This window comes from Eumetopias jubatus, unplaced genomic scaffold, assembly GCF_037043125.1.
Source record: "Eumetopias jubatus isolate StellerSeaLion01/CBP00866 unplaced genomic scaffold, mEumJub1_p1.0 scaffold_8, whole genome shotgun sequence".
Taxonomy (NCBI): domain Eukaryota; kingdom Metazoa; phylum Chordata; class Mammalia; order Carnivora; family Otariidae; genus Eumetopias; species Eumetopias jubatus.
In genome coordinates this window covers 103458330-103483381 of record NW_028274814.1, presented here as the reverse complement: position 1 = coordinate 103483381, position 25052 = coordinate 103458330, and the positions used below count along the sequence as shown (strand labels likewise).

The window sequence follows — 25052 nt, the reverse complement described above, 5'->3', positions numbered from 1 at the left end:
GATGTTTTGCTTGATACTGAAATGTGAGAAAGCATGTGGTTATACTTGAGTAATTTAAGAAATTCTCTTTAACACACTATAGAGAAAAACAAGTCATGGAAAAATGAAGAAATGGGAAAATTGTTCTCTTCAAATTTTGGAGAGACAATTCTAGGAGAAAAGTGGCAAATGCCCTGCTTAGTCCATTTAGGTTGTTGTTATAACAAAAATAACACAGGCTGGAGGACTTACAAACAACAGAAATTTGTTTTCATATTTCTGGAGGCAACAGGAAGACCTTGGCAGATTTGGTGTCCGGTCAGAGCCTACTTCCTGGTTCATAGATGACTGTCTTTTTGCCAGTCCTCGCATAGCAGGAAAGGGCGCGGGTGCCCTCTGGGGCCTCTCCTATCAGGGCACTAATCTCATTCATGAGGGCTCCACCCTCACGACTTAATCACCTTCCAAAGGCCACACCTCCAAATACCATCCCATTGGAATCAGGTTTCAGCATATGACCTGTGAGTGAACACTAACATTCATTCTATAGCACCCTTATATACAAGTTAAATATTAAGTACAACACACGGTCTTCCTACGAATGTTCTGGGAGGAGAGGGCATCTTGCAAGAGAGTTGAGAGCCTAGATGGATTTGGGACCTCCAGGCTTCGGCTGGAATCCTCTGCTGCTACTTAGTAGTTGAATGGCCTTGGTGTCTAACTCTCCTTAACCTTCAATTCGTCATCGGTGAACTGGGAGTGATATTAGCATCTACCTTCTAGGATTGTTGTAAGGAATAAGTTAGGTAGTGTACAGTGTCTGTGGGTTCCTGGGTGCGTACCCAGTAAGCGGTAGCTATTAGGACAGTGCATAAAGCTACCCTGCGTACGGTACATACTACAGCACTCTCCGCAGGGCAGTGCAGAAAGCAGTTTCCAGTAAACTCAGCACCTCGGGGAGGTCCCTCTGGGCAAAAGTGCATCTGTCCAAAGTATTACTTCTTCACTTGATTGAAAGTACACTTAAATGGCCTGAGGGAGAGGGAGTGGATGAAGTCGCTGGCTTCCTTAGCCTCTTGGCACCTTTCTCCTTGTCAAGTGACACTCTTTCCTGAAAGAGAGGTGATTGGAAATGATGTGGGCAGACATGGGAAATGATCTATCATTCACAAAAACCCAGGTGATTCTTGATGTGGGAAACAAAGGCAGAAGAGAAATTATTAAATTGCCTTACTGCCTACAGCCCATTGACAAGTCCTTGAAACAGGCAGAGTGACATTCCTCTAGGGACTCAACTGCCTCAATGTTAATACTTTGCTAAGGGCAGAAGGCAATCTAACCAGATCCCCAGGACCCTGTAAGTCTACTTTAACATATAAAAATTCCTTTGGAAACTTCCTTTGTCTTTACCCGCCACGATCCATGTTGGCAATCATCCGCCAAGCATATGGCGCACTGATATACATCTGAAGGGTCTCGTGACTCAGGTTTTATGAGATGGTAAGAAATGACCTTTTCCCAACAATAACTAGCCCCCTCAAGGTCCTGGAAACCTTGCTTCCAAAATTCCTTAGAGACTTACGCTATCCCTAACCCCCTCCCAACTTGAAAGTGCATAATGGGCCACTCCTCATGACCCGGTGCAGCTCTTCCTGCCCATGGGTCTTGTCCCTGTGCTTTAATAAAACTACCTTTTTGCACCAAAGACGTCTGACGAATTCTTTCTTGGCCATCGGCTTCGAACCTAATGTCTTTCCTACATCAATTCTCATGTAACTTGGCCACTGTATTAATGTCCTAGAGATGCTGAAAGCAATTACCGTAGACCGGGTGCCTTAAAACAACAGACACTTATTCTTCTGTGGCTAGAGGTTCCAAAATCAAGGTGTTGGCAGGACCAGGCTCTCCCTGAAGGCTGTGGGAGAGAATCTGTTTTATGTCTTTCTTTTAGCTTCTGGTGTTGAGGGCAGTCTTGGTTGTTTCTTGCCTTGTAGACCCATCATTCCAATCTCTGCTTTTGTTGCCACCTGGCTTTCTCCCTGTGTATCTGTTTCCGCGTCTCTTCTTTTAAGGCCATGAGTCATAGATGGTTAAGAGCTACTCTACTCCAGTGTATCATCTTAACTTGATTAGCTCTGTAAAGATCTTATTTCCAAAATTGGTCACATTCATGTGTATCTGGAGTTAGGACTTGAACATAGCTTTTTGCGGCATACGGTTCAACCCCAGTAGTATTACTACATACTTCTGCATTGAAAAATATATTTCTAATTTCTTAATGTGGATATATTATTTTTTTCTACCAACACCCCTCATTTTCCTCTGTTTTTTAAAAACATAATTTTTAGGTTTTGAAAAACATACTCAAAAGTTGCCGGTGTGAAAAAGTCCTCATTAAACAAATCATTTTTTCTGGAGTCTTTTCTCATAAGATTTTCTTACCATTCTTTCACAGTCAATGCTAGGAAGAAACCAAACTCCTTTTAGAAATGTGATGCATGTAATAGAGATGGCCGCTGGGTATCAGTGTATAAACCTCAACTATTTGGCTGACATTGTTGTGGTTTATGATTAAACTGGTTTTCAAAATCAGTAAACAGTGAGTTTCTCCTCTTAGTAGTTCATGGCTAAAACAGAGTTTTCATTACTGGGATTTTAAAAATAATGAACTTTTTTGTAATAAGATTCTGACTATTTTTAAAAACTCATTTTACCCAGAGAGATGTGAATTTCAGGAAAACTGGGAGCCTCCCCTACAGTGTGTTTGAAACAGTTTTTGGAATGTGAGGTATGCTAAGAATCTAAACTTTAAGTCTTTTGGAGGGCTTTACCGATACAGAAAAATTCTTCCTTTTTTTTTTTAAGGATATTCTTCACATTTTTGTTTTCATATGTGTATTTCTTCTAAAGGAGTGTCAGAAGCTTGTAACACATAATTATTTTAAAACATGAATATGCCAAACTTACACGTTCTAATAATCATATTGAGTATAGTTCGTAGTAGCTCACAGTAGCTCATAATTTCAACTCCTACATCTGGATTCATACTAAAAACAGAAACTGTACTTTACTTAGTCAATTTCTTAAAGCAACAGTGTAGAATTGGAACAGCATCTCCAACTCAGAATCCAATGGTGTTTTCACAGATACTCTGAAACCTGTTGAAATGAGCTAAGTACCATTACCAAACAGAATCTTTAAAGGATTTGCTAGCCAGAGAGGTATGAATAGCAAACTGCTTTAGTTTTCATGCTCTGTCACATTACGCATTGCGTAATGAATCTTGCGCTCTAACAGTTCACCATTTAACCGGGCGGCTGTGAACGCTGCAGAAACAGACTATATTAGTGGTTAGAATGAAATGCCACCAAAAGGAAGAACAAAATGAGAATAAGAGTGATGCTTTCCAGGTCAAATCCACTTAATTTTGTAAAAAGAAAAAAAAATTAAATGTACATAGTACAAAATGACATTAGGGAAAAGACAATCTCTACTGACTTCTCATGAAGTAAACATTCTTTTGCTCTTTGCCTTTCCAAATCTGTGGTAAATAGAATACTAAGATGGTTCCCAAAACCTCTCTCTCTCCTCTCCTCCCCTCCCTGTGCCTGGCACATACTACCCTTTATAATCTTCTCTCCTTGAGTGTGGGTGAGACCTGTGACATATTAGGTTACTTTATATGACAAGGGTGTAGGGATATAGTTAAGGTTCCAAATCAGTTAATTTTGAATCAAAAGGCAGATCATTCTGGATGGATCAGATTTAATCAGGTGAAAGCCCTTTAAGAGGGACCTGAATCCTTCCTGAGATGAGAGAGAGATGTTCTGCTGGCCTTGAAGCAACAAACAGCCATGCTATAAACTTGCCTTTGAAAAACGCACCTCCAGGAAGAGAGGGTGGTCTCAATCCTACAATGCCAAGGAACTGAATTTCTCCTCAAAATCTGAAGGACTTTGGAAGAGGGTCCTGAGTCCTCCGGTTGATATGTTGACTACAGTCTTGTGAGACCCTGAGCAAATGTTCCAGTGAAATTATGCCTGGATTCCTGATCCACATAGACTGGGAAATAAATGTGTATGGTTTTAAGTTATTATGTTGTATTATGTTGTGGTAACCTTTTATGCAGCACTAGAAAACTAATATCTCTCTCCACAAACCATTTTTTGGTATATATTTATAATAGAGCATAGTCTCAAATTAATAAGTAATTATTTACTGTCTACTTTATAGGAACTATATATATATGAGAATGTCCATCTCTGCCCCCAAAGAATTTAGACTAATCGGGCAGAATAAGGCAAACAGCTCTAACAAAAGCATAAAACTGGTAAGTGCTATAAGCATGAGACCTATGGGAAGGGAAGCCCAAGGGAGCCTCTGATCAAGGAAGCAGGAACAATAGTCCAAATATGTTGGCATATGGTCTCAGCAGCACTTTATAGTCAAAGATTTTTTTTTTATAGTCAAAGTAATTTTTTAAAAAAGATTTATGTATTTATTTGAGAGAGAGAACATGAGTGGCACAGAGGGAGAAGGAGAGATTCTCCAGCAGCCTCTACGCTGAGCAGGGAGCCCTATGGGGTGGGGGTGGAAGGGGCTCTATCTCTGGACTCTGAGATCATGACCTAAGCCAAAACTAAGAGCCAGATGCTTAACTGACAGCGCCACCCAGGCGCCCCAAAGTACATTAGTCATTTGAGTGTATTATAGTTTCTAACATTCTGGCTGTTACTGGACTATCGCCTACAGGTTCCCAAGTAACTTCTGTTACAAAAACTGTGAGGGATTAGTGATAATACCAGGGTTGTGGATATGTGGTGGTGTATAGAGGTAGCCAGGAAAGAGTTAGCTCTGCCTATGGTAATGACAGTCTATTTCCTTTTCTCTTCATTCTATTCACTGCTTTAACACTTACCCAATTTCTCTTCATTCTGTCAAGTGCATGGGCTATCATTCTGTTTGTCCTTGCAGGAGAGAAGAGATCATATTCATTGCTTTCACTTTCTCACTTTGCTTTCTCACTTCTTAGCTTGTCACCTCACACCCTGTGAGCTGATTTCTGATTCCAGCTCCCTAATGAAACAAGGTTTTCCAAGGTCAACAAAGAGGTCTAAATCCACTGGCCTTTTCTCAGGCATAATCTTCCATGATCTATCTGTAGCATTTGCCATGCCTGGATGCTTAAATCTCTAATTATTCTTTCTCATGGTCAAAAAAAAAAAAAAAGTCAGATCATACTCTATTCCTGAAATCTCATACAGTCTTATGGTTTACAGAGTAAATTATGATGTATCTCATAAAGCCTTATGGTTTACAGAGAAAAGCATTAAGTGTTCTCAAAAATGGGGACACATGCTTTATCTTCCAAGCACATCATTCAGTGTATCCTATAATCCAATTACACCAACCAAACTGCTAACCATAATACTCTGTGGTGGTACTCACAACTCACATTGAACAACTCCTGTTGTTCAGTATGGAAAGCCTTTCTGTCACTTCCTCGGTTATGCAAATCACCTCCTCTGGTTCAAGGCGTAATTGAAAGGCCACCTCTTTTTCTTCTTTTTCTCTTTAAACTCCTTCTCTGTTATTCCCATAACCTTTCTCCCTCCTTTGTGCCTGGCTTACCTGTACCTACTTCATTATGCCCTGGACTAAAGTATGTTTTGCTTAACATCTTTGAGATTCTTTACACACTCATAAAATTGGGATCATAAATATACACCCAACAGGGTTGTTCTGAGGAATAATTGGTCAAACCATAATATATTGATGAGGGGCCTGTACTAATTATTCACAAATTACTGGTGGCCACAATGATGATGATATCCGCTCCTTGTCCCCCACTGGACTGAAAATAACACTAGGGCAGATTGCATGCTTTAGTCATTTTTGGTTCTCCCACACTTCAAGGAGTAGGTTTAATAAGTTTTTAATCAAATTGACTACTGTTTCTCAGAAACTCTTTTTCCTTCACTTCTCTGACACTTTGAACTTCTGCTTTACCCACTCAACTATTTCTTCATTGATTTCCCTGCTCAGCCATGAATTTTAAATTTTAATAATTCACTTTCTCTTTTCCACCCTATGATACTTTCTTAATAACGGCAGTTACCCACTTTCACAAACTAAATTTATATGTGGTCAACTCCCAGACCTCCATTTCCAATGCTGATCTCTCTTTCACATTCCCCTTCCCGAGAGGGCATGATCCTGCCATGGTACCCAGCTTCTCTGGAACTATTACTTGCTCCTGCCTGGACACCCTCACATCCACTTGCAGTGCCTGGCATTTCTGTGCCTTTCTTTCCACAGCAGTTGAGGCTTTCATTATCTGCAGTGTTCCTTCAATTACCTCCTTTGTGCCTCGTCCCTCTTTCCAGCCCTCCCCTTGAAATCTAGCCTACGCACACACTGCCGCCAGATTGATGTTGCTGAAACAAAACTGTAATTGTGTTACTTCCGTGTTTCAATATCTTGAATGGTTCCTGGCTCCTCTTTAACTATTAAATAAAGTCTAAACTCCTTAGCGTGATATTGATGGCCCTCTCCAAACGAATTCCAAAAGTCTTTTCCAGTCTTGTTTTTGATGACGGCTCTACACATCCCTGAGGTTTCAGCATGCGTAACATCTTACATTGTTACCGTTTCCACGCATATCCTATCTCTCTTATTAGATTATAAGAATGGTAACTGATGCTGCATGGTATGCCACCACCAGCCATTCATCTATGCCCTCCATATTTGTTGATGGCCTGCTCTCTGTAAGGCATGTAGCATGTAGCCTAGAGAAGGAAAGAATGGGTCAGACTAGGAGGCTGTCTTCTAAGAAATTAAAGTCCAGGAAGGAATATAAGACAGGAGCGTACTATTACTACTACTTCTTGGTAGAAGATAAACATATTAAAAGAATAATAGGGGTGTTTAGTAAGAGCATTACAGGAATGCAGGTATTTTAATTGAGCCTTCATCCTTTAGGATATGAAGGCTTGGAGATGCAGAGATGGGAGTAATGGCGTAAAGGCGGGAAATGTAGGCATGTATCTGTGGAACAGTGAATAGTTCAATTAAGAGAAGTTGAAAGAAGGTTGGAAAGGTGGGTTGGGGCTACACCACAGAGGGTCTTGGACTTGGATGACAAATGAGGGTCCGCAAAGGGGAATTACTAAAGGTACCTGAGAAAGAGACTTGTGTGTTAAGAGCAGGGCTTCAGGAAGAACACCTGGAAAGTGTATGTGTGATCAGATTGGCAAAACAGTGGAAAATTGCTGTGGGAAGAGCCCTTAGGAGGCTCTAAGGACTGTAATATGGATGAGGACCCAAACAGAGCAGTGGCAGTGGGAATGGAAAGGAGAGAGGGACAGAGAATGAGGTAATAGGACTTAATAACAAGTTGGACAATAGGGAAAATGTGGCAAGAGTCAAAGGTGATGCTCAAGGTCTGAGTTTCAAGATAGAGGAATATACATGTGTATGTATCTGTTTTGCAGAGGAAAAAGGTGAGTTTAGTTTGATATACATAATTTTAATCGCAAATGGCATATACAGATGTACAGATGTAGCACTTCAGAAATGGAATTTACTGTTTTAATTTCCATTTCCCTAATGACCAAAATTGTTGAATATCTTTACATGAATTTATCAGTCACATATATCTTCTTCCACTGAGCGTCTGTTCAAATCTTTTGCTCATTTCTGTATTGGTTTGTAAGCGGTTTTTTCTTCTCCAATATATTTTGGAAGCATCTTCTTTATTAAATAGATGTATTATGGATATTGTCTCCCAGTTTGTGACTTGCCTTTTTATTAATGGTACATTTCAACAAGCAAAAATCTTTATTTTTGAAGAAGTTGATTTTTATCAACTTTTTCTTTTACAGTTAATGCTTTTGGTGTCCTTTTAAGAAAACCTTTGCCAGATGGAAGAAGTGGGGAGATACTGGCCAAAGGGTAGAAACTTCCAGGATGTGGAGCAATTGGAGCTGCCCTACATCACTGGTGAGATGTTAATAAAACAACCACTGTAGAAAAAACAGTTTGACACTGTTAGAGCTGATGCCTACTTAAAGTATAATAGCAAAAACTGATCTCTACTGATTAGGCCCTGGAAGGCAGCCAGGTAAATTGCAATAGAGCCCCAGTAGCAAATACGGGGAAGAAAGGTAGGTGGATGCAGCAGCTGCAGAAAAGGGGGGTGACAGGGCACAGTTCCAGTTAGTGTGGGCAGAAGACACCAGGCAAGGCCACTTTGAGGCACCACTTCAAATGATCTCCACAGTTGTGGCGTTACTGGCACCAAGAGCAGCTGAAAAGCTAAACCGCAGTGTTTTGTGTAGGTTTCACCTGTGAAACCGAGGAATTCACCCAAGCAAATCTTACAAAAGTACCCATTGCTGGGAAAGGTGCTGAAACACAACACTTGGCAGTTGTCTTTGAACTTACCACGAAAGCCCAAGAAACTGGGCTGTGTTGTGTAGCAACAGTCATAAGAAAGGAGTTCATCTTGTTTCTTGGACATTCCAATACAACATATTAGTTTTTAAAACTCAAAGATGAAACTAAGTCCCAGATCTCCACTTAAATAAAAATGCTTCTGGGGAGAACCATTTACCCCGAGGACCAACATGGCACCTGCTTGTAGCTTAGCACTGATTGGGACTGGGCTGCCCCCAGGCCAATGGGGAACATTTTTTTTTTAAAGATTTATTTATTTATTTATTTGACACAGAGAGAGACAGCTAGAGAGGGAACACAAGCAGGGGGAGAGGGAGAAGCAGGCTTCCCGCAGAGCAGGGAGTCTGACACAGGGCTCGATCCCAGGACACCAGGATCATGACCTGAGCCAAAGGCAGACGCTTAACGACTGAGCCACCCACGTGTCCCAAGATCTACTTTCTTAGCAACTTTCAAATATACAATACAGTATTGACTATAGTCACTGCTGTATGTTATAGTCCCAGGACTTATTTATCTTATAACTGGAAGTTTGTACCTTTTGAGCCCCTGCCTCCAATTTCACCCATCCCCCACCAACTCCCTGCTGCTGGCAGCCACCCATCTGCCTTCTGTATCTATGAGTGGAAGCCCTTTACTTGAGAATATGATTATCTGGGATCTTTTGAGCTAGAGGAGAATCATTCTACCTAATGTGAACCAAGTGTTGGGGGTTGGAGACAGAAAGATGAAAAGACAGCGTTCTGGTCTAGGGTAGATCGATGGGTATTAAGAGAGAAAACACAAATAGATAAGTAAAACATAAAGTGACAGTTACAAACATGTAAAGACTTATTACAAGAGGTGAATTGCTGGTTGACAGATGAGAAGGTGACAGGAAGACCTTTAAAACAGAGTGGATTCTGAAGGATAGCTGTTAATAGTCCAGTCCGACAAGCAGTGGCAAGCAACACATTTCTGGCAGAGGAGAGAATTTGTACCAAGACTGGGAAGCATGGGACAGTATGGATAATACATTCAGTAACTCTAAGCATGTCCATCCTGATGAAGCAAACTGTGTGAGGGTGAAGAGTTGGATATGAGGTTTGATAGGTCCAACATATGTGTGAACCATAGCAAATCATCTCATAAAACGCCATTGATGTCTTGCTAAGATGTTTGAATTTAGAGCTCCTCTGGCAGAAGAATTCTGAGTCTATAATGCCACTGTGACCTAGAAACAAGTTAAAATTATGTGCTTTGATTGAGTTCCTTAGCATGTCATATATAGCTCAGTACATAGCTGGTGCTGCATAAATATGTATTGGAAGTTTGAACCTGGAGTATTATATGTATATATTTAAAGATTGTATTTATTTGTCAGAGAGAAAGAGAGAGAGCACAAGCAGGGGGAGTGGCAGGGAGAGGGAGAAGCAGGCTCCCTGCTGAGCAGGGAGCCCAATGTGGAACTTGATCCCAGGAGTCTGGGATCATGACCTGAGCCGAAGGCAGATGCTTAACTGACTGAGCCACCCAGGCATCCCAATATTAATACCACACTGCTCACACCTTCCCAGAGATTATGTACTATTATTATCCTTATTTTTATGGAGAAGTTAAATGATCTGCCTAAGGTTATATACTAGTAATGACAGAACCACAATTTTGAACCCAAACAGACCAACTCTAAAATCACATTCTGGCCTTGAATCATAGCAAAAAATGCTGTCCCAACTTGGGTTAGTTACTAATATTGGGTCAGAGTCCCTGAGTGATTTACATAGCATCCTGGACAAAGTAGTAACACTTGAGGGCTACTGAAGTGTACTAAAGAATTTAGGGAGTAATATTTACATGGTTACACCAATATTTCTAATCATTGTAATGGTTTACTGATTTTATAGAATTGGATCCAAATCCTTCTGAAAAGGAAATTATTACCATAATAATTTACTTTCAAGGCAATGAGCAATATAACTCCCATCAGTTAAGGTTTACTACACAGAGATCCTGGATCTTTTCTAAGTTTCTATGGACAGGTCCACAATGATTTTAGTAAATGGAATATTTACTAAGGCAAATTATGTTTCTATTATTTATAGTCTACTGACGCCCTCCCCCTCCATGACTGCCTGCTTTTCTTTTTAACTTCTTATGTGTACAAAGAGCTCAAAAAGGAAAAAAAAAAAAGAGGGTTTAAGTGGATTTGAAATTGTGTCAGGACAGCAGGTCATTCAAAGTGTTTGATGAGGAAAGCTTTAAATGGGCCAATAGCTTCTTAATTTTTGTTTTAAACCTCCTAAGTTCACTTAAAAGGCAAGCTGGGGAGGCATGTAGGATCGGAAGATACCAAGTTTAAGTCCTTTATTATAGTATTCTCCTACATGAAAATCAGAACAAAAAAATAAGGTCAAGGGCTAAAAATATACCAGTACATCATATGTTTTCCTGCTGGTTTCTGCTTTTACATTCTTTGTTCGGTTTAATAGAAACTGGTACAAACCTGTCTGTCACGCCATAAAAGATCTACAGAGTTGGTAAGAGTAAAGAGCCATAGTCTCTCAGCTTCTCTCTTCCTGCCATTTTCTTAATACAGTTGCATCTGCAATCAGGCTTTCTCTTGTGACAATGTAACCTGTATTTTGACATGCAACTGGTATGTGGTGAGGAGTAGACATTTAAAACTATTTTAAAATATATTTGTATATTTGTAAAGTATTTCAGCAAGGTAATTCCTGAGTTATTTTTAATATGTGTCCAAAATATCCACTACCCTTATTTGTCCTCAGGTGTGTTTACTTAATGTCTTTGAAATGCTAATGGAATATAGCTAAATAAGGTTGAGAAACTTAGCTGAGATCTTAATTCACTTGGTGGCTTTATGTGCTCACCGTTACCATGCTTTGGAAATTTATAAAATCCCTCAACACTAGTTCATTTGAAAGGCATGAATTTCTCCGGGGAATTTTCTGCATAATAGGCTTCCAAGAGGGAAATACAATTCAAGGACACATTTAAACAACTTTCCTGAAATATCAGTAGCATATTCTTTTAATGTTTCCACATTGAATATAGGCTGTTAATGGGATCATTTTGCAACTTGTTCTTTAAAAATCCATATTACACACAACGTCCCAATTTATAACAAATAATTTATAATACTCTTCTTACTCTCCAAGTATAAATAATAATACAACATATCTATGTATATAATTTTTACAAATCAAGAAAATGTGGTAAGCATATGTTTTCAGTATAAAAATCTTCAGGTATAACGACACTAGAAGACAATGAAATAATCAAATGCTTGCAACTGCAAAAAGGGATTTTGGATTTAGAGAAGACAATCAAGATTTTAAAAAATCAGGAGAAAATAAAAGGCCAGAGGTTGGGTGCATGTTAACAATAAAAGCTAGAATGTTCAGTTTATATTAGAACCATGCAAAAATACAGTGTAGCCATGTTTATATGTCAAATAGTTCTAGGCTTAGATAATTATAAACAGGGTGTTCTTTTAAATGCATGTCTTATGGAGATTTTGAAAATCGTGCAGAATGTGGGAACATTTTTCATTGTGTGAAGCTGTCTCATGTTGCAAGAGCTGTAAGCTCCTAGGCCCATGATCTTTAAATGCTAGTTGCCATTCCTCTTAACCATTTTATAGCACACTAAAAATGGCCCAATGAATGTTTAGAATATCTGGCCGGGGGCAGTGCCAACTCTGCCAAGAACCAAACTGACCTCACACTAAAGGAGTGAGTTTTTACTAATGGTAGCTCTTAAATAGTTCTCTGTGTGTATTCACATACACACACAGGTATTTCCTACGTTTTGAACCAGAATTAAACTTAAAAAGATGATGAAATAAACTAAGATTTAATGAAAAATGTTTTAATGTGAGCACAAATTACTACATTGTGCTGTGATGAATTGCAACCCTTATCTCTAAGTGTCTTTGTCCCAAATTGATTCCTTCAACATTGCATCGATGAAGGCACTCAGTATTACAAAGGACTTGCTTTGCTCTGGAAATAACACTCATCAGTATTATAACTTTTTCTTAGAGATATTTCAATTTACTAGAAGCTAACAATGAATAATAACACTTCACATTTTAGCCAATGCTTTTCTGAAGCGTGAAGAAGAACTGAGTTAACAGATGATCGCTGAAGCTGAGTCAGAGTTCATCGATACAATGAAATAAAACCTAACGATTAGTACTTATGTAGTAATGCATTATTAACATGGCCATCCCAGTGAGTCCAAGAAACAAAATGCAAAAGCATAAAGTGAATGAGTATCCACTTTAAATCCAGATAATGCAATGAGAAACAGAATTACTATTAAATTTGTGTTCCACGTATTCAGTCTTTTAAAACCTATCAAAAGACAAATATCAAGCAATAGCTCTGAACAGGCACACGAGACCCTAATAGTTTCAAGTCTTGGTGGTGATGAGGAATGGTGGAGTTGATTTGCAGCCTTGGTGATACTCTTTTAAAGCAAATTTATAAATTGCAAGATTTTTCCTGATGCTCCCTTACCTACAGCTTGCACCATGTGTAGCTTCTTTGGACAAATCACTTACCCTACTAAGCCTGAGCTTTCTTATGTATAACATGAGGATAATTGTTCTCACCTATGAGAGTTTTTAGAGGGCGGAATAGAGGTTGAGTTTACAGAATGCACAGCACATACTTCCCCATTAACTCCTCGATAAAGATATCCGATCACTACAATAATTACTGTTATTCACATGCCATGGATTCCTGTCTGTTCCTAAGGATTCTCTTCATTTGATCTTGAAATGGTCTTCTGGCATTAACATCACGTTCATGACATTAACATAAAGCAATGACAGGATCCACGACAATGACATTCTGTCCGTTCTGCAGTCAGATGAGGGAAAACAAAGTTACTGGACTGCATTTTTCATCACTGATTGGCTTGTGCCATAGTTAACCACCTATAAATCACTACTGTGTGTTGAGTTTCACTGGTGTTGCTGGGAGGGATGACACAGCTTTTCCTACTACTTTTCCAGGTCACTGCTTTCAAACGGTGTTCCTCTCAGCCAGGGGTCTTTGTTGCTGTTGATGGGAGAGTATCTAGGGAGGGTGAGTAAGGAAGACACTTTGAACTCACCACAGCAGCTTGATTTGCTTTATCCACATTATAAATTGAGGCTTCTATAATATTTCATTTGAACAAAGGGATCCTTGGTTGAAATGGATTGAAAACCATGACTTGCCTAGGTCAGTTTCTCCAAGCATGGCACAAAGAGCATTTGGTATAATGTTTGGTATAATAAGGTTTGTAACAGGATACTATCTATACAGTTTCTGGCATGGGGTCAGGCACTTTCCAAGTATGGAAAATACAAATATGTGGAGGAAATGGTTCCTGTCTCTGAGGAATTTACATTTCAGTGAGGAAGATAGGCCCCAAAGAAAACCAAATAATCAAGGTAAAGATTTTCATGAAGGGCTTTGGAAGGTTGGAGGAAGACTCAAATAATTCTGCCTTGGGAAATGAGGAAACTTCTCATTCAAGTGATAACATCTGAACTGGTTCTTGGATGATAACAGAATGTGTCCGTGTTAATGGCCGGAGGGAGTCCGGGAAGAGAGAAAAGCGTGAGAGAAAACATCGGAACGTGAGTGCTGGCTGGGTTGGAGAGGTTTTTCCTGAGCAGAATTAACAGGACTGAAATGAATTGCAGGTATAGGATTGAAGGGAAATAGATGAGGGAGGTAAGGATGACAGTGAGATCTCTCATTTGAAAAACTAGGTGAATGACATCACCCAAGGATGTTGGGAAGAAAAACCCGAATGGAACAGGGTTAAAAATGTAATCCTGGATCCTCTACCACTTGAGGGGAGGAAAGACAATGAAAGGGGAGGACCGGTCAATGAAACAGTGTACGGGTGGGTGAAGAAGGGAGAGGAGAAAAAGCAGAGTCCTGGAAATCAAGAGTTTCAGATGATGGTGGCTGCTAGTGATAATGATACCGAAATATCTGACCGAGTGAAGGTGGATCATAACCTTCATAACTGTGCATCAAGGAGTGCCTGGGGACTTACGTAAAAACAACTTTAGTGGCACATGCAGGATGGAAATTAGAGAGGAAGGAGTCCAGTCGTTAATGGGGAATTGAAGAAATAGATATCAGGAGTAAGGTTATGTTTTTCAGTAAATTCTGGGGTAGATATGAAGGAAGAGATACAGTGAGAGCTTGACAGAGAGGTGAGATAAGGAGAAGGAAACGTTAGTGTAGGAAGGAAGAAAATGGAACATTTCCTGAGCACTTACTGTGTGCTGAATTTTTGCTAGGCACTTTCAGATAGGAGAAGCTTGAGCATATGTGTGGGCCGAAAGGAAGGAAGGAGTGAGAAAGTGAAATTATAGAAGTTATTAAAGAAAGAAAAAGGAAAATTGGAGGTGATAATGGGGAAAGGAAACCCCATGAGGGAATTCACCTTTGCTAGATCATTGGGATGGGTTTAGAGAGTGCAATGTGCTTATATTGGGCTGCAAAGTTTCTGATATTTTTATAATTTGGGTTTCTGTCTGACCTGAATAGAGGGCTTTTCTAAAATGGAAATAGATTTGTTAAAATGACAGCTTGAGTTTTATACTAGCTAACATTTATAGAATGCTTACTCTGTGCCAGATACTCTGTGAAGCCCTTTATATGCGTTGCTCCCTTTACCCAGCAACCCTGTGGTGGAGAGATTATCTTTGTCCCTATTTTATACAGGAAGAAACTGACACACAGAAAGATTAACAGAGCTGGTATATGGTAGAGCTTAGATTTGAACCCATGTAGTCACTGTCCAGAGCTTGTGTTTTTAATCCCTCTGTGAAACGGTCTATCCAATAGTATTTCTGCACGAATTACACAATGACCCTTAGTCCACTCTTATTCCGGACTAAGGGACAGGTTCTGGCTATTTGGTTTTCTGCCATGCTCAAGGAAAGGTGCACTCTACTTCAAGAAGCTCATGAATATCAAAACCTTAATCACAGCTATTTGGATGACACGAGTTCACGCTTTACAAACCAACCAGGGCCCTAGTCATATTAAAATCAAAGTTGCAAAATAAAGAGACGTTCCGAAAAACCTTGTCTGCTTCATTTAGATAACAGTGTGCAGAATGAATTGAAAGATAAAAATGCTCAGCATTTACCATTTCCTTTTCTTTCCCTTTTTAAGCCCCATGGTGTTAGGGATGATATCATCAGGCAATTTGGTTTGAATATGTTCCGTGCTGGACTGTGCAGATTACCCAACTAATGACATGCATATTCCTTGCCATTGTGACACCTCTCATCTCACAAGTGGGAATTTCAAGTGACAGACTAAAGCTGTTTGCTATCAATTTTGCAAAAAAAACAAAACAAAACAAAAAAAACCCCCACATCTGCCAGATAGCCAAGATTTGGTTCAGAGACTGAAATCAATTAATATTCTAATTTGTTACCTGTCATTAGCGTCACACTATATTATGCCAAGTCAAAAGTGATAACCTTTATATAACATAGGCTCCTAAAGGAATTTGATTTGGGGGATATGTTTTGTGTTTAATGTTATTTCCATTAGAAATTTCAGTTACACAGACAGTAAAAATGGTGATAGATTAAAACGAAATATGTCTCCTCTAGATTATGGATCTTCCTGCTGACAATGGTAATTACTGGCAACTATGCTGAGAGTCTCTCAGATGAACTTGAATTTGTTAAAAGTAGGCAGGTCAACAAATTGTTAGTCACTAATGGACAAGAAATTGATTCCGTGTATTATTTTTTTCCCTGCTTGGTTTCTCAATGTCCTTATAAAATAGTTTTCTTATAAATTGATAAATCTCTCATCTGGATTACTACAATGTCCTGCTTTATCTTCTGCCCTTGCCTTTCTAGAGCCCATTTTCAACACAGTTGCTAGAGTGATCTTTTAAAAAACCTGAGTCAGATCATGGGACACCTCTGCTCAAAACTCCCCAAAGCCAGTTTATTTCACTCATAGTAAAATCCAAGTTCCTTAGAGTAATGCCCAAGGCCTCACATGATAGGGCATGTGCTACAGTGTGAAGTTACCTTCTGTCATCCTCTACCTCATTCATTCTACGTAAGGCTTGTGGGGCTCCTTGCTGTTCCAAGCAGATTTTTGCCTAAGGGGCTTTGTCTGAAATTCCCAGATTTTAAAACTTCCTCCTCCACTCACTCCAGGGTTCCTTACAAAAGAAACCAGCCCTGGTCATCCTAAAAAAATAACGTTTTACCCACTATGCCTGTCCATATTCCACTTACTCTTCTTTAGTTTCTCTTTTTTTAAAAAAAAAAATTGTATTTAAATTCAATTAATTAACATATAATGTATTACTAGTTTCAGAGGTAGAGGTCTGTGATTCATCAGACTTATATAACACCCAGAGTTCATTATATCACGTGCCCTCCTTAATGTCCATCACACGGTGACCCCATCCCCCACCCCTGCCCCTCCAGCAACCCTGTTTGTTTCCTATGATTAAGAATCTCTTATGGTTTGTCTCACTCTCTGATTTCGTCTTTAGTTTCTCTTATATCATTTCTTACCACACGAGTTACTGTATATATTTGTGTCTTTATTGATTTATTTCTTCTTTTCTCACTTAGAGTATAAAACTTGTGAAGCCCAAAACGTATTTTTCTTGCATCTGAAAAACTCTCTAGTTCATCAGAAGTGTTCAAATCTGAACAGACCAACCTATGGTTTCAGCTTTAAAGGCCACCGATAGAACCTAGTGCTGCGCTCATACACATACACTTTGGTACAGGTGGTGGTTTGTTGTCCTGATGAGGACAAAAAAAAATTTAAAAATTGTGCAGAAGATTTTGAAATAATAAAAGGAAATCAAGCTTGCAATATCTGGAAAGTACATTTTAGCCATTGCTTAGGAATAATCTTTACAATGGAATAATTTCATGAATACAAATTTAAAATATATATGGCACAACTCATAAACATGAATATTCTAGAGAAAAGCAGACATTGAAAAAAAATACCTGCATTAAACACAAGATACAATTTGTTTTTTATAACCTGGGCTTTGATGTATAAAGTATATTTAAATATTTAAATTCCATTTCTAATTTTCCATTTTATTATTGAAATGCTACCATGCCAAGAAGAAAAAAATCTAATGTACGTTTATAATATGTTAAGAGAACTGCTTTTTTGTGTTCCCCAAGAAAGAGGGAGAAAATGTTAAGTCTGTGTCTACAAACTCTGTCCAAAATAACGATATCACATTAAAAAAAAAAAGAGAACTGCTTTTTTCCCCCATGGGTAAGGTCATTTTCAAGCATTTGTTTTTACCCTACCAACCAGCCATATGTAGTAGTACTCACATGGAATTTTATGCAGCTCATTCATAAACTTCTCCTTCAGCTTAGAAAAGGCATCTTCCTTTCCTTCACCCGGACTCGCCGGCTCTGTGGCGTTATGTGGGAGAACCGTTGCAACAGTAGTGACTGGCGGGGCGGCCAGCGCCTCATGATGACTCTCGCTCACCATTTTAAGTTCAGGTGGATCTGAGAGGGGAGGGAAGCAAAATAAATAAATAAAGAAAAGAATTCAAAATGGCTTAACTGATCCCACATCAAAGGTACACCAGAGATGAAACACATCAGGAGGTGCACCTGCTCACTGGGTAAATAGTCTATCATTAGCATATTACTTTATGTTGGTTCATAAAGTATTTATGGAACCACCATGGAGAGTCTTTCCCAGAAGGTAAGATCAGGCGTACTTACTGAAAACATTCTCCTAACAATAATAGGTGAGCTGTCAAATCTATTAGTTGTTTATACTGCCAATTATTTACTGTGCAGATTTAACTTCCAATCCATATATTACAGAACTGTGGATGAAACATTTGCTGACAACATACATGCTCTATGCTCTCAACATTTGTATTTTATAAGAGGACAGAAAGATAAAATATTTATATTGAAAATGTTGATGAATGATAGCACGCATTCAATATATTAGTGGCTTTTAAGATGGTTGTAAGCGATGCCCTTACAACATTGATACTATAAGGTGTCATGAGTGTCAAAGAGAAGTTAGTTCTTGAATCTCATTTATTGATGGTCCATTTTCCTCCCAATCATTTTTTTGTTTTTTTGACATTTACTGTGGACAATATTGGGATCAATAATTCACTTGTCTTGCTGGGTAAATGTTTGAAGCCACTATAAATGTGGCATGATTGACTATATGTATCAAGGAACTGATGATGAAACATGTCTTGTCTGTCAAATTATTTCAGTTTATTCAATTTGATTATATTGAATTATTCTATTAAATTAACTTATTCAATGATTTTAAGTGTTTGTTTACCTCCAAAGCATTAAAAAAACAATCCATAAGGTAATCAATGAAAAAATCTTTGCCTTGTATTCAGAAGACCTCAGTTCTAGTCCTCTTCATAGCTAAATGAATTCTGACAAAGCATTTGACCTCTTCATTTATCTGCCTTCAGAAATACGAAGAATGAAACCTGCCCTGCCTAGATTTTTCTTAGTACATGTGAAGTGCTCTATAAATGTAAAGAAGGCATTCTAAAGAGATAGGCTTGAAGTCCTATTCTCCAATCTAAACATATTCTGGACTTTCATAATTAATTGTACTGTGTGCCTTAAGATTTCAGGCAGTGCTGGCAAGAAAGGGGACAGGATTTGGGGCAGAAATAGATAAACACGAACACATCTGGGCAAAAGTAACTTTACAGCCTCAGCAGGAAAGTTGATGGACCTATAAAGCCCTTTTGATTTGCAAAGAAATGGAGATAACCAGCGAACAGACCCGGGATTTTTATAAAATTAAAATCTTTTGTGAATTAATTATGCATACTTAAAATATTTAGTGGAAGTATAATTGAAAGCAGAATAATCTCAGATGTATGGAATTATTATTAGAATCTGAAACAAAATCCAGAGATTTTTGGATCCCCTGAAAGGAGATGATGCCTGAAGCTAATATATACACACAGATAATCATTTTCATTTTATAATATGTTCTCTCTTTAAAGCTTTTAATTTTCCACTAGTAGCTACTAATAAAACCTGAAAGGGGAGTATCAGAAAGATGTGGACTCAAATCTTCTCTGTTCTTTAGTTTCTTCATTCGTAAAGTAAGAATAATCATACCAAAGACGTAAGGTTTTTGAGTATGCAATAAGATAATCTATGCAATGAATTTAGCACTCTAGCAATCCATCAGTCAATCGATCCTTCAGTCCTCCTGCCTCCCCTCCTTAGGAATACTTGGCAACCCAGAATTTTCCAGATTGTGGAAAATTGTATTTTTCCAACTCAAGGTCACTTTCTAAAAGGTTTTCTTGATTTTTTTTTTGTTTCTGTTTAGCTTAGGATCTGTCTTCCTGCAAAAAACTGGAGTCCTGTTTGCATAACTTAGGTGAAATTTCGATACTGATAATACTGTAAATTTTTTATGTTTCGTGTGCGTCAGCAGGACTAAAATTATATACAGATACATACACAAACACATACATATGTATGAAATATTAGTATGTATGTATTCAAAAATTGAATTTGGTACTCTGCTGTGAGAATCACCAGATATGATACGCATTATTACTTATCTCCACAGGATATTTGAGGGATTGTGGTTTACTCTAGGATTTAAAAGAAATTATTGCATTAAATACAAATACCTGTATACAACAGTGCCATCATTAAATTAAAAGTATGTTGTCTAATTATGCTTTGACTCAATTTTTGTCGTATTCTGGAAGTGAGACACTGTTGCTAGTTACCTGCACTCATCAGCTGCTGCCTCAAAATGGCCACACAATTGTTTCTGGCCTTTGTGCACACGGATGGTTGGGTCCTTTGCCCTTCAGGTTGTTAAATATTTTCACGTTACGCCAGCTTATAATGGAATATAAAACATTTCTACATACAAGTTGAATGATCTGAAAGGCTATTTAAAAAAGACTTCTCTTCAGTAGTGTCAACATCTAGAAGATGGACTAGAAGATGTGGAGATTTTTTTTAGAGGCAACAAATGTTTCTATAATTTCCAAAAACAATCCTCTTCCGATATAAGGTGTGCTTTACAAGTGTTTTATCAAAACAGGTAAAAGCTATACACTTTTAGCTGTTACTAGTCAATGATGTTATCTGTATCATTTCTGATATTTTTAAATCAAGGAAAGATTATAAATAGAGACAGTGCTCCTTTTACTTAATGTATACCACTGTGAAATTAAAGTCTTTCATAAACAAAAATATAATGGGCAATTAAGGATCTAATATACTGACAAAGACTAATTGCTTGCTTAATATTTTCTTGTCTTTCATATTTTGAGAGATGATGCTGTTTGTAAATAACAAAACTAAGAACAGTGACATGGCCCTTGAACTTATGTTTGTGGAAATAAGATGCTGATTTCTAGTTTTCCATCACTTCATAGATGGAAAAACTTAAGTATTCAGTTCTGCCTAATGTGATAACCTTATATTCTTTTATGTAGCATTGTTTGCTTATTCAGAAAAAGTTTATATTCTACTCAAGTCTTGATAAAATAACAGCCAAAAGTTACTGATACCCGCTAAGTGGTATAGATATATGAAAACCTACAGTTCCCACGTCACTCCTGGGAGAGGTGTAATCATCACCCATTTAACAGTGAGGAGACTAAGGTATACAGAGGTTATGCAGTTGGTCCAAAGTCCTACAGTAGTAATTAGTAGAGTTGGAATTTGAACCTAGATGTCTCAGCCACTATAGCGTTAGGGACTGTGAGACAAGTGTCCAATAAAGTTGTGGTTTTTGAAGAAGTTTTTGACTGTAACCCATAGTAAGAAGTACATTTTACATTGTGCGCCAGCATACAGGCTCTCGCCTCCTAGATGTTCTATACGGAACAAAAGTTCGGCAGAAAAACACTTGTCTTCACTATGTGTGCAATATTCCTATATATTTAATTCTGTCCTTTTTCACTAAAAAGTTCTAGTTGTACCCGCAGATTGGATACACTGGTTTCACAATCCTCTAATGGTTTGAGACCCACAGTTTGGAAAACCACTATAGAAAGGGACAAGGGAAGATACAATAAAACTAATGGAGCTAATGAAAACTAAAGATGCCACTTATTAAGCCACTGTGTGCCAAAATACTGTCCTTGGCATAATATTCTGAAATCTACGCAACCTTGAAAGGCAACTCAGTCCCAGTTTACAGGATAAACTGGGCGGCGGAGAGGTTAAGTGATTTGACCAAAAAAGATTTAGCCTAATTCAAGGTTCTTTCTACTAGCCTCCTCTCATAATAACACTTATGTCTTATTAAACAATTAAATCAGTATTAGAAAGATAGTTATGCTTTTATTTTGAATTGGTTTACGAGTAAATGGAAAACACAAGTCCTCTTGCCAATGGGAAACAGATTGCTTAATTTTAGAGATGTAGTCATTTAATTGGTTAAAGTGAATTTGGCATCCTGAGGTATGTCAAGAGAAATAATATTGAATAGAAAAGTAAATTCCCCTCTAGGAGAAAGTTCAGTACGAACAACATGAGCAAGCAATTCTCCAGGAAAGAAATACACAACCCTGCTGACAGATAAAAGGTGTTTAATTTCACAAATAGCCAAAAACCTGAAAGTTAAAATAACAATGATCTAATATATATTCATTTGTAAATGTGGCTAAATGTAGATATGAAGGGGAGGGTTCAGAAAAGTGAGCAATTGGGAAAGACCATAGAGTAGAAAAATACTTTATGGTGGCCAAAGTAACAGAACATATAAAAAGCTATAGAAATGCTCATTCTTTTTTCTGGGAATTCACAATAAAGGATTAATCTGAGGTGTACAAACAATTTAAGGATGTTTATTGTAACTCTTGTCATATTAGAAGAGCAGAAACTAACAGAGACTTTTTAAATTGTGGTAAATCATAAAATAAAGTTACTAAAATTACCTTAGCAGTAAATATTTACAAACCTAGAAATACATTAGTGTTAGATGAAAAAAACAAAGTATGAAACAATAAATAAAGTATGTCCAATTTTTCTAAATAAAAAACTCTTGCAAAAGAGGTTGGAAAGATACACTTAAAATGTTAAACTTGTGGTAGAATATTCACTTTTTTGTGTATGTTTACATATTTTAAATTACACAAAGAAAAAACTAACACTGTTTGCTCTTAAGAAAAACTGGATCTTGGCATTCAACCTCGCACGCCGCTGACGCCCGCCCGCCCGACGTGCACTCCCGATTCCTTTTGGTTTTAAGTCCAAAATGGCAACTCTCAAAGATCAGCTGATTCAGAATCTTCTTAAGGAAGAACATACCCCCCAGAATAAGATCACAGTTGTTGGGGTTGGTGCTGTTGGCATGGCTTGTGCCATCAGTATCTTAATGAAAGACTTGGCAGATGAACTTGCTCTTGTTGATGTCATGGAAGACAAACTCAAGGGAGAGATGATGGATCTCCAGCACGGCAGCCTTTTCCTTAGAACACCAAAAATTGTCTCTGGCAAAGATTATAATGTGACTGCAAACTCCAAGCTGGTTATTATCACAGCTGGGGCATGTCAGCAAGAGGGAGAAAGCCGTCTTAATTTGGTCCAGCGTAATGTGAACATCTTTAAGTTCATCATTCCTAATATCGTAAAATATAGCCCAAACTGCAAGTTGCTTGTCGTTTCCAATCCAGTGGATATCTTGACCTATGTGGCTTGGAAGATAAGTGGCTTTCCCAAAAACCGTGTTATTGGAAGTGGTTGCAATCTGGATTCAGCCCGGTTCCATTACCTAATGGGGGAAAGACTGGGAGTTCACCCATTAAGCTGTCACGGGTGGGTCCTTGGGGAGCATGGAGACTCCAGTGTGCCTGTATGGAGTGGAGTGAACGTTGCTGGTGTCTCTCTGAAGAATCTGCACCCTGACTTAGGCACTGATGCAGATAAGGAACAGTGGAAAGAGGTTCACAAACAGGTGGTTGACAGTGCCTATGAGGTGATCAAACTGAAAGGCTACACCTCCTGGGCCATTGGACTGTCTGTGGCAGATCTGGCCGAAAGTATAATGAAGAATCTTAGGCGGGTGCATCCAATTTCCACCATGATTAAGGGTCTCTATGGAATTAAAGATGTCTTCCTTAGTGTCCCTTGCATCTTGGGACAGAATGGAATTTCAGATGTTGTGAAGGTGACTCTGACTTCTGAGGAGGAGGCCCGTTTGAAGAAGAGTGCAGATACACTTTGGGGGATCCAAAAGGAGCTGCAGTTTTAAAGTTTTCTAATGTACCACTTCACTGTCTAGACTATAGCAGGATTTTAGTTGGAGGTTGTGTATATTGTCCTTATTATCTGATCTGTTACTCAAGTAATATTAAAATGGCCTAAGAAAAAACGTCAGTTTCCTAAAGTTCCAAATAGGAATGGTTCACCAAACCCTGCAGCTGTATCCTGGTACTGGATGATACCTGTCTTTGTAGCCCTAAATTGGTTAACGTAAGTTAGCCCCACCATCTCAGAGGCTCCACTGCCAGAACTGAGGTTGCTCTGCACACCAGATGTGTGTTTACTGTGTGTTCTGTCACTTTGGGTTCCTTCCCCCAACACCCGACATGCCTAGTCCATCTTTTCCAGTCAGTCACGTTCTGGGATCCAATGTATAAATTCAATATTGCGTGTATTGTGCATAACTGTCCTAAAGGATCTTACTTTGTGTACCATGTATGTCAGAATATAGTGTACATGGCCATATAATGTAAAAAGACAATGCAGCCAACTAAGTGTCATACCAACTAAAATACCAAATAAATTTTGAACGGTGACTCTTAAAAAAAAAAAAAAAGAAAAAGAAAAACTGGATCTTGCAGAAAGAGTTTAATTTCCTAGTGCCAGATTTTCAAAAACATACTTTAAAATGTAATGTAAAAAACCAAATTGCAGGAAGTAATGATTTAGTTATGTATTTAGCAAACACAATGTACAAAATGGCCCCTGGTTAAAATAGAGTGTAGAAAAAATACTAAGGTATCATAGAGGTTAATACTTTTGTGGTATAAAATGAGGAAAATCAGGATTTTGGTTACCATGACAACTTCCCTTTGTCCTTTATATTCTTCTAGTAGGATTTTAATTATGTCTGTTTCTAGGTCTATAAATTGATGTAGATTTCTCAGATTATATAGTGAGATTGTCTACCACACTGCATAAACATAATAGTTTCTGGAGAAAGCAGTGTTTCCATTTCTATTTAAGTATTGTATTTTATAACAATAGCACGCAAAATTAAAAAGTAAACAGGAGAGGGATGCCTGGGTGGCTTGGCCAGTTAAGCGTCTGACTCTTGATTTCAGCTCAGATCATGATCTCAGGGTTGTGGGATCGAGCCCTGCCTTGGGCTCCATGCTGGGCATAGGGTGGTGCTTGAGATTCTCTTTCTCCCTCTTCCCCTCTCACGTGCCCCCACCTCTCTTAAAAAAAAAAAGTAAACAGGAGAGAAAGGTCAAATAGACACTGAAAATATTACTTAAAAAAAGTATTCTAACACAGAAATGCTCCAAACTTAAAGTAACTATTGAAGTAATTACCCTAAAGAGTCCAGCAAATA

The 25052-nt window shown here is 38.3% G+C and overlaps 1 protein-coding gene and 1 pseudogene across 2 annotated transcripts in view; one reads left to right on the top strand and one right to left on the bottom strand.

Moving 5' to 3' along the window:
• Positions 1–17972, bottom strand: part of SYT1 (synaptotagmin 1) — a 193741-nt gene extending 175769 nt beyond the window's left edge. For both annotated transcript variants that reach the window (XM_028105473.2, XM_028105474.2), the window contains exon 1: positions 17807–17972. In XM_028105473.2, the coding sequence (XP_027961274.1) occupies positions 17807–17972 (166 nt within the window). The remainder of the gene's footprint in view (positions 1–17806) is intronic.
• A 4730-nt stretch (positions 17973–22702) lies between these two features.
• Positions 22703–23812, top strand: LOC114211052 (L-lactate dehydrogenase A chain pseudogene; annotated as a pseudogene).
• The last annotated feature ends 1240 nt before the right edge of the window (positions 23813–25052 follow it).